Source organism: Oncorhynchus mykiss, chromosome 3 (assembly GCF_013265735.2).
Source record: "Oncorhynchus mykiss isolate Arlee chromosome 3, USDA_OmykA_1.1, whole genome shotgun sequence".
Taxonomy (NCBI): Eukaryota; Metazoa; Chordata; class Actinopteri; order Salmoniformes; family Salmonidae; genus Oncorhynchus; species Oncorhynchus mykiss.
The window spans coordinates 82,846,914-82,859,707 of NC_048567.1; the positions used below are offsets into that span (position 1 = coordinate 82,846,914).

Consider the following 12,794-nt stretch of genomic DNA (forward strand, 5'->3'; position numbering starts at 1 on the left):
CTCTCCCCTACCCCATCCCTGTCCCCTGCACCATCCCTCTCCCCTACCCCATCCCTCTCCCCTGCATCATCTCTCTCCCCTACCCCATCCCTGTCCCCTGCACCATCCCTCTCCCCTACCCCATCCCTGTCCCCTGCACCATCCCTCTCCCCTACCCCATCCCTGTCCCCTGCACCATCCCTCTCCACTACCCCATCCCTGTCCCCTACCCCATCCCTGTCCCCTGCACCATCCCTCTCCCCTACCCCATCCCTCTCCCCTACCCCATCCCTGTCCCCTGCACCATCCCTCTCCCCTACCCCATCCCTCTCCCCTACCCCATCCCTGTCCCCTGCACCATCCCTCTCCCCTACCCCATCCCTCTCCCCCTACCCCATCCCTGTCCCCTACCCCATCCCTGTCCCCTACCCCATCCCTCTCCCCTACCCCATCCCTCTCCCCTACCCCATCCCTGTCCCCTGCACCATCCCTCTCCCCTACCCCATCCCTCTCCCCTGCACCATCTCTCTCCCCTACCCCATCCCTGTCCCCTACCCCGTCCCTCTCCCCTACCCCATCCCTGTCCCCTGCACCATCCCTCTCCCCTACCCCATCCCTGTCCCCTGCACCATCCCTGTCCCCTGCACCATCCCTGTCCCCTGCACCATCCCTGTCCCCTGCACCATCCCTCTCCCCTACCCCATCCCTGTCCCCTGCACCATCCCTGTCCCCTGCACCATCCCTCTCCTCTCCCCTCTCCCCTACACCATCCCTGTCCCCTCTCGCCTACCCCATCCCTGTCCCCCTGCACCATCCCTGTCCCCTGCACCATCCCTCTCCCCTACCCCATCCCTGTCCCCTACCCCATCCCTCTCCCCTACCCCATCCCTCTCCCCTACCCCATCCCTGTCCCCTGCACCATCCCTCTCCCCTACCCCATCCCTCTCCCCTGCACCATCTCTCTCCCCTACCCCATCCCTGTCCCCTGCACCATCCCTCTCCCCTACCCCATCCCTGTCCCCTGCACCATCCCTCTCCCCTACCCCATCCCTGTCGCCTGCACCATCCCTCTCCACTACCCCATCCCTCTCCCCTACCCCATCCCTGTCCCCTGCACCATCCCTCTCCCCTACCCCATCCCTCTCCCCTACCCCATCCCTGTCCCCTGCACCATCCCTCTCCCCTACCCCGTCCCTCTCCCCTACCCCATCCCTGTCCCCTACCCCATCCCTGTCCCCTACCCCATCCCTCTCCCCTACCCCATCCCTCTCCCCTACCCCATCCCTGTCCCCTGCACCATCCCTCTCGCCTACCCCATCCCTCTCCCCTGCACCATCTCTCTCCCCTACCCCATCCCTGTCCCCTACCCCATCCCTCTCCCCTACCCCATCCCTGTCCCCTGCACCATCCCTCTCCCCTACCCCATCCCTGTCCCCTGCACCATCCCTGTCCCCTGCACCATCCCTCTCCTCTCCTCTCCCCTCTCCCCTACACCATCCCTGTCCCCTCTCGCCTACCCCATCCCTGTACAAGGTCTCCAACAGGACTACAGGCCGACTACCAGGTCTCCACCAGGACTACAGGCCGACTACCAGGTCTCCACCAGGACTACAGGCCGACTACCAGGTCTCCAACAGGACTACAGGCCGACTACCAGGTCTCCACCAGGACTACAGGCCGACTACCAGGTCTCCACCTTCCCCATCCCTGTCCCCTACCCCATCCCTCTCCCCTACCCCATCCCTGTCCCCTGCACCATCCCTCTCCCTTACCCCATCCCTGTCCCCTGCACCATCCCTCTCCCCTACCCCTCTCCCCTACCCCATCCCTGTCCCCTACCCCATCCCTCTCCCCTGCACCATCCCTCTCCCCTACCCCATCCCTCTCCCCTACCCCATCCCTGTCCCCTGCACCATCCCTCTCCCCTACCCCATCCCTCTCCCCTACCCCATCCCTGTCCCCTACCCCATCCCTGTCCCCTACCCCATCCCTCTCCCCTACCCCATCCCTCTCCCCTACCCCATCCCTGTCCCCTCTCGCCTACCCCATCCCTGTCCCCCTGCACCATCCCTGTCCCCTGCACCATCCCTCTCCTCTCCTCTCCCCTACGCCACCCTCTCCTCTCTCCTCTCCCCTCACCCCTCCTCTCCCCATCACCCCTCCCCCTTGTGTAGCCTCCCCATACCATCCAGCTGTCTCTGACTTCATGACAGCTAGAGCAGGGAGTGACTAGTGTTGTCTGTATCACCCCGTTCTACCACAGCCTCAGCTATGACAGAACAATAGACCAATTGTTATCTGTCAACAACAAAAAAGATTTATCTTCAATAAATTAAACCGATCCCTGACTATTATCATTTTGAGGGTTATAACCACAAAATGTTTTATTTGGTTATGATTTGGTTCATCATTTACAATGAGGAAGCCACCAGCATCTTCTTGTTTACACAAAAAGCTGCTTTTCTAAAATCCTATCTGCTATACAATTTATTTTGGCAATTTTGAGAAAGAGAACTGTTATTCAGTTTAACGTGGACTGTATGTTTCGGCTGTTGAAACAGTCAATGCAAACTGTGTTTGACAGGCAGGCTGTGTCGAAATCTTCACAGACCCCACCCTATGTAGTACCTCCCGTAAACGTGCCACAGTGTCAAATTACAAAAAAAGGATTTGAGTGGTGTGAAAACATCCACACACATACGATATGTGTGTATATATGTATATATATATATATATATATATATATATATATATATATTTTTTTTTACCAGATATTTCTAAGCAACTATCTCAGTCCAGGAAGTGCTATCTCATAGTTCAACACACATTAGTCTTCCCTGCCAGGAAGCCGACTGTCTCCCAGCTCAATACCCATCATTCTTCTCTGCCTAGAGAAAGTGAACCCGGTCAGCCTCTGTCTGTGTGAAGGAGGAGGGACTTGTTTCTTTTCATACCAACAGTGTCTCCCGCCAACCAGACTCTGCTGTAGCTTACTGCCTGTCTGTCTGCTTTCCAGGCATATAAAAACCCCACCTCTTCCTTTCTCCGACAGTTCTGCCTTCTCTTCTGAATCCTCGACGTCAGCCTGTGAAGGAAAAGAAAACCAGACAAAATGGTGAGTGCTGACAGCTGACATAGATTCTTTCTTTCTGAAGGGAAATCTGTTGTTCTGTTACATAAAGATCATATGATTCTCTGCATTTCCTCTTTTATTTTTTTTTATATATGTTGATTTCAGATATTATGTTTACTACTGATAAGGGATAAATGTGATTTATTGTAAATTTAGGTAAAAAAAAATAGATATTATGCAAAATAAATCTGACAGAATGATAGCCATACATCAAATGTGAGTAATATTTTGGTCTTTAACTGTCTCTGTAATTAGTCATTGTTCTACTTGATCATAGACTATTCACTGTTTAGATAGAAAACCTCAAATAGCTTAGGATAGAAACGTTATTTTTCTGTAGATTATTATTATTTTTTAAAACATGTTTTTATGATGTTTCTGCAATTGTGAGAGAAGGATGGAATGAGTACAAAGGAGAACAGGGAGGAGCAGTCTGGGATGGTAGCCATTTTCTCTGTTAGGATCTTGTGAGAGATATCTCTGGCTGAAACACTGCAATGGGTGTGCAGCTGGACCGGACAGAGGGAAGAGAGGAGGAGTAGTGGGAGGAGTAAGGGGAGTGGCCCACAGTAACAAGGCACACCTTATTCTCTTTTGGTCCTCTGCTCTTAAAGAGACAGTGTCATTAAAAAAAACGGTAACTCGTCAAAATGGCAGATAGAGGATTTGAAAAAATGGCGTTGGACATTCCTATGGGGGAAATAAATGGGGGAAAGAATGGGGTTTTGGAATAGACGCCAAAAATAAAGTCTGAGGTTAACACAGGCTTAGGAGATCTAGTACGTTTTGTTCTATGAGATAATATCAGTCAGTTATTAAAACCTTTCTGAATTATAAAGCTTTTATTTATGTGCTTGTTTTAATGACATAAATCTTTAAAAAAAGTGATTATTATTTTCATAGAACAAAATGTAAAACATCTCCTAAGCCTGTGTTAACCTCAGACCTTATTTTCAGCATTTTCTATTAAAAAGAAAAAAAAAAACTTTAATTTGCCCGTAGGCTTTAGGCCAATGAGCCATGGTGGACTTAGTCTCTGTTAATGGCTACCAAACGGACGCCATATACTCAAGATGGCGGTCACACTTTTTAGCCGAATCCAACCGGGATAGCCTAGTGTAGCCAATGACTTTGCTTAAATGTCATTTTGCTTAATGGGCGACCGTATCCCTCCTGTGTTTATTTATTCTTTAGATTTCACTTTCACTTTCAATAGGGACCTTACAGTAATATATTGATGATTGCTTTTTGCAGCGATACAATTACAATCGAGACTGTCTGAAATGGCTTTCAAAACTTCATTTTATCAATTCACTCCTTCAACACTCCAACTTCACTGTCTTAAATGTGTATACACCTGATTTGATTCAAGTTTCCATGTGGTTGATCTCTTGTACCTCCTCTCTTTCAGCGTGAGTGTATTTCCATGCATGTGGGCCAAGCCGGAGTCCAGATGGGTAATGCCTGTTGGGAGCTGTACTGCCTGGAGCATGGGATCCAGCCGGACGGACAGATGCCCAGTGACAAGACCTGTGGAGGTGGAGACGACTCCTTCAACACCTTCTTCAGTGAGACCGGAGCCGGAAAGCATGTCCCCCGAGCCATCTTCGTTGACCTGGAGCCCACTGTCATCGGTAAGATGAGACAAACTAGAGAAAGCTCATCTTTGAATGTTCTGTTTTGATTATTCTGTCCAAAGATATTCTGAATATTCGGACATTCCAAACATTCAAATATTAGGATTTCGAATTTTCAGATATTAGGATTTCTGAATATTCAGATATTAGGATTTCCGAATATTCAGATATTAGGATTTCTGAATGTTCAGATATTAGGATTTCTGAATATTCAGATATTAGGATTTCTGAATATTCAGATATTAGGATTTCTGAATGTTCAGATATTAGGATTTCTGAATATTCAGATATTAGGATTTCTGAATATTTAGATATTAGGATTTCTGAATGTTCAGATATTAGGATTTCTGAATATTCAGATATTAGGATTTCCGAATATTCCGGATACTTGGATATTCTCATATTTGCAATATCCTGACATTTGGAATTTACCTTTTGTCTTTTAGATGAGGTGAGGACAGGTACCTATCGCCAGCTGTTCCACCCTGAGCAGCTGATCACTGGTAAGGAGGATGCTGCCAACAACTACGCCCGCGGTCACTACACCATCGGCAAGGAGATCATTGACCTGGTTCTGGACAGGACACGCAAACTGGTGAGTCATCATTCTTGATAACATAGAGTTCTACCTGTGGTTCTGCTTAAGGGACAGGGTTCTAGATGGGTTTTAAAGGTTATGTGTAGGGTAATAAGGTTCTACCTGGAACCATGAAAGGGATCTTCTAAAAGGACGAGCCAAAAACCTTTTATGTTTCTGGGTAAACTGGGCAAACAGGTTCTCTATTGTATTCTTACTGGCGTAACATCATATGTAGTGAATGTTATTGTACCATTTCTCCATTCAGGCTGACCAGTGTACAGGTCTCCAGGGGTTCCTCATCTTCCACAGCTTCGGAGGAGGCACAGGTTCTGGTTTCACCTCCCTGCTGATGGAACGTCTGTCTGTGGACTACGGAAAGAAGTCTAAGCTTGAGTTCGCCGTTTACCCAGCTCCCCAGGTGTCCACGGCTGTGGTGGAGCCCTACAACTCCATCCTGACCACTCACACCACCCTGGAACACTCTGACTGTGCCTTCATGGTGGACAATGAGGCCATCTATGACATCTGCCGCAGGAACCTCGATATTGAGCGTCCCTCGTACACCAACCTCAACAGGCTCATTGGTCAGATCGTCTCCTCCATCACTGCCTCCCTGCGTTTCGATGGAGCCCTGAATGTTGATCTGACAGAGTTCCAGACCAACTTGGTGCCCTACCCCCGTATCCACTTCCCTCTGGCCACCTATGCCCCTGTCATCTCCGCTGAGAAGGCCTATCACGAGCAGCTGTCAGTCGCTGACATCACCAACGCCTGCTTCGAGCCAGCCAATCAGATGGTGAAGTGTGACCCTCGTCACGGCAAATACATGGCCTGCTGTCTCCTGTACCGTGGTGACGTTGTTCCCAAAGATGTCAACTCTGCCATCGCTGCCATCAAGACCAAACGTACCATCCAGTTTGTGGACTGGTGTCCCACTGGCTTCAAGGTGGGCATCAACTACCAGCCCCCAACAGCAGTTCCTGGAGGAGACCTGGCCAAGGTCCAGAGGGCTGTGTGCATGCTGAGTAACACCACAGCCATCGCTGAGGCCTGGGCCCGTCTGGACCACAAGTTTGACCTGATGTATGCCAAGAGAGCCTTTGTGCACTGGTACGTTGGTGAGGGCATGGAGGAGGGAGAGTTCTCTGAGGCCAGAGAAGACATGGCAGCCCTGGAGAAGGACTATGAAGAGGTGGGCACTGACAGCGTGGGAGAAGAGGATGAGGAGGGAGAGGAATATTAAAGGGTTAAACAAACTAGGTGTTTGCCGCCCTACATTCCAACACTGTTGGAGTCCTACACTTAATGTGACAGTAACACATTCCCCACTGCCGTGGTAACAGTCTCTGTTACACCTAGTCATGTTGTGTCAGGGTTCTCAATAAACGCATCATAAACCAACTCATCTGTAACTGTACGTGGTTATTTTTAGTCTCAACGATGACTATGATTGACTTTCAAATAAGCAGCCCGTAAGAACTAAGGCTTTGAAAAGGGCAGGCTGCAGCTTCAAATAACATTGTTTTATGTCTGCTAGACTAGAACAGGTTTGATGTCCACTAGACTAGAACAGGTTTGATGTCTACTAGAGTAGAACAGGCTTTATGTCTGCTAGAGTAGAACAGGTTTGATGTCTGCTAGAGTAGAACAGGCTTCATGTCTGCTAGACTAGAACAGGTTTGATGTCTGCTAGAGTAGAACAGGCTTTATGTCTGCTAGAGTAGAACAGGCTTCATGTCTGCTAGACTAGAACAGGTTTGATGTCTGCTAGACTAGAACAGGTTTGATGTCTGCTAGAGTAGAACAGGCTTTATGTCTGCTAGAGTAGAACAGGCTTCATGTCTGCTAGACTAGAACAGGTTTGATGTCTGCTAGACTAGAACAGGTTTGATGTCTACTAGACTAGAACAGGTTTGATGTCTGCTAGACTAGAACAGGTTTGATGTCTACTAGACTATAACAGGTTTGATGTCTACTAGACTAGAACAGGTTTGATGTCTACTAGACTAGAACAGGTTTGATGTCTACTAGACTAGAACAGGTTTGATGTCTACTAGACTAGAACAGGTTTGATGTCTACTAGACTAGAACAGGTTTGATGTCTACTAGACTAGAACAGGTTTGATGTCTACTAGACTAGAACAGGTTTGATGTCTACTAGACTAGAACAGGTTTTATGTCTGCTAGATTAGAACAGGTTTGATGTCTACTAGACTAGAACAGGCTTTATGTCTGCTAGACTAGAACAGGTTTGATGTCTACTAGACTAGAACAGGTTTGATGTCTACTAGACTAGATAGGTTTGATGTCTACTAGACTAGAACATGTTTGATGTCTACTAGACTAGAACAGGTTTGATGTCTACTAGACTAGAACAGGTTTGATGTCTGCTAGACTAGAACAGGCTTCATGTCTGCTAGAGTAGTACAGGCCTAGAAGGTATACAGTCTAAGTCACACCCAGAGATGTTAGTACAACTAGGAACTCTAAAATGTCACTCCACACACAGATTCAGATGGAAAAGTGACATAGATGTTTAATTGAAGGATTCTTAAAAAAAAAGTGCACTATGTTGGCTACTTACACAGTGTTTTATACATGCTCACTATGAAGAAGAAGACTAGAATAATGTCAATATGAAATGTCTAAGCAGCGTTTTGATACTGCTCTGCATATTTCCATAAATGTTCTTATAACATGGGCTTTGTTACAATTACAAACGACAATGTCCAGACCAACGTCTGTCCTTCTGCTATTTCTTCATCCAGCCACTAGATGGCAGCAGTGACAACTGAAGGACCGTGAGGGATTCTCTAGTATCAGCAGCCTGTGTGGAAATGGCTCTGGAACTGTTGTTAACTTTTAGCATTACTGCCAAATTAAGAAATGTAGGAATTCCGCTCCATTAAATCCTTACACGAAAAATTTTTTGTATAATAAATCATGGAGGTATATATAGGTGTCAAATTAAAATGTTTGGTACTGTGTCTAATTCAGTTCACTCTGGTATATGGGATTACGTTTAGTTATGTTCCCTTGAGTTGGGTTAGTTGCCTAAATGCCGATATATTATTTTTCCCCCTAGTACAACTATCAGACAGGGCGGGGAGTGTAGTGGTAAAACACTGGCATGTTCTAGACGTTCTATTTTCCTCTCTGTCGACGCTCAGCTGACTGTGACGTGGTCATGTGGAGATATACCAAGAGGTGTCGAGGCAGGGGGACTGCGGCGTTATGGTGCGGGCCAGGCCACAGAGGAATACGGGCAACGAATTCACTATAGGAGCCTTTAGACATTCTGAAATACTGTATCATTCTTCCGTGGACAGTTGGATCCACCTCTGTTCGCCTGTCTCGAAGCTCTCCATAATCATTCATTTTCAATTAAGAAGAGAGATTGAGACACCGAAAGCAGTTGCTGGTACTCCTAAAAAGGTACAGTAGGCTATCCATATTCATTATCCTTTCATGCGTAGGCTTATTTATTTTACGTGTGGACTTTCTGTCAAGTTATGTAGCCTACCAGTTGTCTTTCTCTTTCAGCTCGGGTCCAGACAATACACATCGACATTATAATGTTCGGCTCCCTACACGCTTAACACGAGGCAATATTTAGTTACGATGTGTTCACGTCTTAAAATTGAAACATTTGTCTAGTCTGAAACGTTCCAATTTGCAAGTGTAACATATCGTTTAAATCTCACACCCTAGCTCCGGCGGCCCGACGCATGTGTTGTATGTATGTATGTATGTATGTATGTGTGTTGGTGGCAGCTGTCATATGTCAGGTCTCTCTCGGGAGGAGCTGGAAATAACCAAATAATATTGTTGTCTGGCTTCCAGAGAACTCAGAGGCACATTGCCAACCTCAGGGGGAATACCCGTGGATGGTCACTGTCATTAGTTTACCTCACAGGTCCAGCTGTCAGCGGTTTATTCTGTTGGTGCTGGAAGGATTGATACAGGCTACATAGCGGTCCACTCTGAATGATATCATTAGTCATTGTAGATGCATGAGCCCACGAGTCATATCCCACCAGTTGAAGACAAAAGATAAATAAAGGTTAAATGAAAGAAACATAAACAGTGTATCAGTACAGTAATACAACTGGACTAGTGGCCCACGAAACTCTTAAGGAAATACAAAACAATGTATGTAAAAGAAAAGGCCATTAAACAGTAATGATGCTCACAGATTGTTCCTTTAACAAGTTATCCTATTATAAGTTATCCTTTAACAAGTTATCCTATTATAAGTTATCCTTTAACAAGTTATCCTATAATACGTTATCCTATAATAAGTTATCCTATTATACGTTATCCTTTAATAAGTTATCCTTTAATAAGTTATCCTATTATAAGTTATCCTTTAATAAGCTATCCTATTATACGTTATCCTATAATAAGTTATCCTTTAATAAGTTATCCTATTATAAGTTATCCTATAATAAGTTATCCTATAATAAGTTATCCTTTAATAAGTTATCCTATTATAAGTTATCCTTTAACAAGTTATCCTATTATAAGTTATCCTATAATAAGTTATCCTATTATAAGTTATCCTTTAATAAGCTATCCTATTATACGTTATCCTATAATAAGTTATCCTTTAATAAGTTATCCTATTCTAAGTTATCCTATAATAAGTTATCCTATAATAAGTTATCCTATAATAAGTTATCCTTTAATAAGTTATCCTATTATAAGTTATCCTTTAACAAGTTATCCTATTATAAGTTATCCTATAATAAGTTATCCTATTATAAGTTATCCTTTAATAAGCTATCCTATTATACGTTATCCTATAATAAGTTATCCTTTAATAAGTTATCCTATTATAAGTTATCCTATAATACGTTATCCTATAATAAGTTATCCTATAATAAGTTATCCTTTAATAAGTTATCCTATTATACGTTAACCTATAATAAGTTATCCTATTATAAATGATCCTTTAATAAGTTATCCTATTATACGTTATCCTATAATAAGTTATCCTTTAACAAGTTATCCTATTATACGTTATCCTATAATAAGTTATCCTATTATAAGTTATCCTTTAATAAGTAATCCTATTATACGTTATCCTATAATAAGTTATCCTTTAACAAGTTATCCTATTATAAGTTATCCTAAAATAAGTTATCCTTTAATAAGTTATCCTATAATAAGTTATCCTATAATAAGTTTCCTATTATAAGTTATCCTATTATAAGTTATCCTTTAATAAGTTATCCTATTATAAGTTATCCTTTAATAAGTTATCCTATAATAAGTTATCCTATAACAAGTTATCCTATTATAAGTTATCCTATAATAAGTTATCCTATTATAAGTTATCCTACTACAAGTTATCCTATTATATCTTAAGCTTTTTAGTATGTCACAAGATGAGATGAAATGGGACACACACTTACAGTGAAGAAGGAACTGAAAATATCAGCTCAAATACTGGTGGACGGTAACAGTAATTAGTTTACCGTATAGACCCCCACCGTTAGCGGTTGGTTCGGCTGGTCTTGGACAGTAATTAGTTTACCGTATAGACCCCCACCGTTAGTGGTTGGTTCGGCTGGTCTTGGACAGTAATTAGTTTACCGTATAGACCCCCACCGTTAGCGGTTGGTTCGGCTGGTCTTGGACAGTAATTAGTTTACCGTATAGACCCCCACCGTTAGCGGTTGGTTCGGCTGGTCTTGGACAGTAATTAGTTTACCGTATAGACCCCCACCGTTAGCGGTTGGTTCGGCTGGGTTGGACAGTAATTAGTTTACCGTATAGACCCCCACCGTTAGTGGTTGGTTCGGCTGGTCTTGGACAGTAATTAGTTTACCGTATAGACCCCCACCGTTAGCGGTTGGTTCGGCTGGTCTTGGACAGTAATTAGTTTACCGTATAGACCCCCACCGTTAGCGGTTGGTTCGGCTGGTCTTGGACAGTAATTAGTTTACCGTATAGACCCCCACCGTTAGCGGTTGGTTCGGCTGGTCTTGGACAGTAATTCGTTTACCGTATAGACCCCCACCGTTAGTGGTTGGTTCGGCTGGTCTTGGACAGTAATTAGTTTACCGTATAGACCCCCACCGTTAGTGGTTGGTTCGGCTGGTCTTGGACAGTAATTAGTTTACCGTATAGACCCCCACCGTTAGTGGTTGGTTCGGCTGGTCTTGGACAGTAATTAGTTTACCGTATAGACCCCCACCGTTAGTGGTTGGTTCGGCTGGTCTTGGACAGTAATTAGTTTACCGTATAGACCCCCACCGTTAGTGGTTGGTTCGGCTGGTCTTGGACAGTAATTAGTTTACCGTATAGACCCCCACCGTTAGCGGTTGGTTCGGCTGGTCTTGGACAGTAATTAGTTTACCGTATAGACCCCCACCGTTAGCGGTTGGTTCGGCTGGTCTTGGACAGTAATTAGTTTACCGTATAGACCCCCACCGTTAGCGGTTGGTTCGGCTGGTCTTGGACAGTAATTAGTTTACCGTATAGACCCCCACCGTTAGTGGTTGGTTCGGCTGGTCTTGGACAGTAATTAGTTTACCGTATAGACCCCCACCGTTAGCGGTTGGTTCGGCTGGTCTTGGACAGTAATTAGTTTACCGTATAGACCCCCACCGTTAGTGGTTGGTTCGGCTGGTCTTGGACAGTAATTAGTTTACCATATAGACCCCCACCGTTAGCGGTTGGTTCGGCTGGTCTTGGACAGTAATTAGTTTACCGTATAGACCCCCACCGTTAGCGGTTGGTTCGGCTGGTCTTGGACAGTAATTAGTTTACCGTATAGACCCCCACCGTTAGTGGTTGGTTCGGCTGGTCTTGGACAGTAATTAGTTTACCGTATAGACCCCCACCGTTAGCGGTTGGTTCGGCTGGGTTGGACAGTAATTAGTTTACCGTATAGACCCCCACCGTTAGTGGTTGGTTCGGCTGGGTTGGACAGTAATTAGTTTACCGCATAGACCCCCACCGTTAGCGGTTGGTTCGGCTGGTCTTGGACAGTAATTAGTTTACCGTATAGACCCCCACCGTTAGCGGTTGGTTCGGCTGGTCTTGGACAGTAATTAGTTTACCGTATAGACCCCCACCGTTAGTGGTTGGTTCGGCTGGTCTTGGACAGTAATTAGTTTACCGTATAGACCCCCACCGTTAGCGGTTGGTTCGGCTGGTCTTGGACAGTAATTAGTTTACCGTATAGACCCCCACCGTTAGCGGTTGGTTCGGCTGGTCTTGGACAGTAATTAGTTTACCGTATAGACCCCCACCGTTAGTGGTTGGTTCGGCTGGTCTTGGACAGTAATTAGTTTACCGTATAGACCCCCACCGTTAGCGGTTGGTTCGGCTGGGTTGGACAGTAATTAGTTTACCGTATAGACCCCCACCGTTAGTGGTTGGTTCGGCTGGGTTGGACAGTAATTAGTTTACCGTATAGACCCCCACCGTTAGCGGTTGGTTCGGCTGGTCTTGG

At 45.4% G+C, this 12,794-nt stretch overlaps 2 protein-coding genes across 4 annotated transcripts in view; both read left to right on the forward strand.

Moving 5' to 3' along the window:
- The first annotated feature begins 3,075 nt into the window (after nucleotides 1-3,075).
- On the forward strand, nucleotides 3,076-6,730 carry LOC110513696 (tubulin alpha chain-like). The gene is made up of 4 exons (XM_021593434.2): nucleotides 3,076-3,094; nucleotides 4,524-4,746; nucleotides 5,196-5,344; nucleotides 5,595-6,730. The coding sequence occupies exons 1-4, from the start codon at nucleotides 3,092-3,094 to the stop codon at nucleotides 6,570-6,572; spliced, it is 1,353 nt and encodes a 450-aa protein (XP_021449109.1). The 5' UTR covers nucleotides 3,076-3,091; the 3' UTR covers nucleotides 6,573-6,730.
- A 1,743-nt stretch (nucleotides 6,731-8,473) lies between these two features.
- Nucleotides 8,474-12,794, forward strand: part of LOC110519361 (dnaJ homolog subfamily B member 6-like) — a 42,639-nt gene continuing 38,318 nt past the window's right edge. For all 3 annotated transcript variants that reach the window (XM_036975343.1, XM_036975341.1, XM_036975342.1), the window contains exon 1: nucleotides 8,474-8,764. The gene's annotated coding sequence lies outside the window, so the exon portion shown is untranslated. The remainder of the gene's footprint in view (nucleotides 8,765-12,794) is intronic.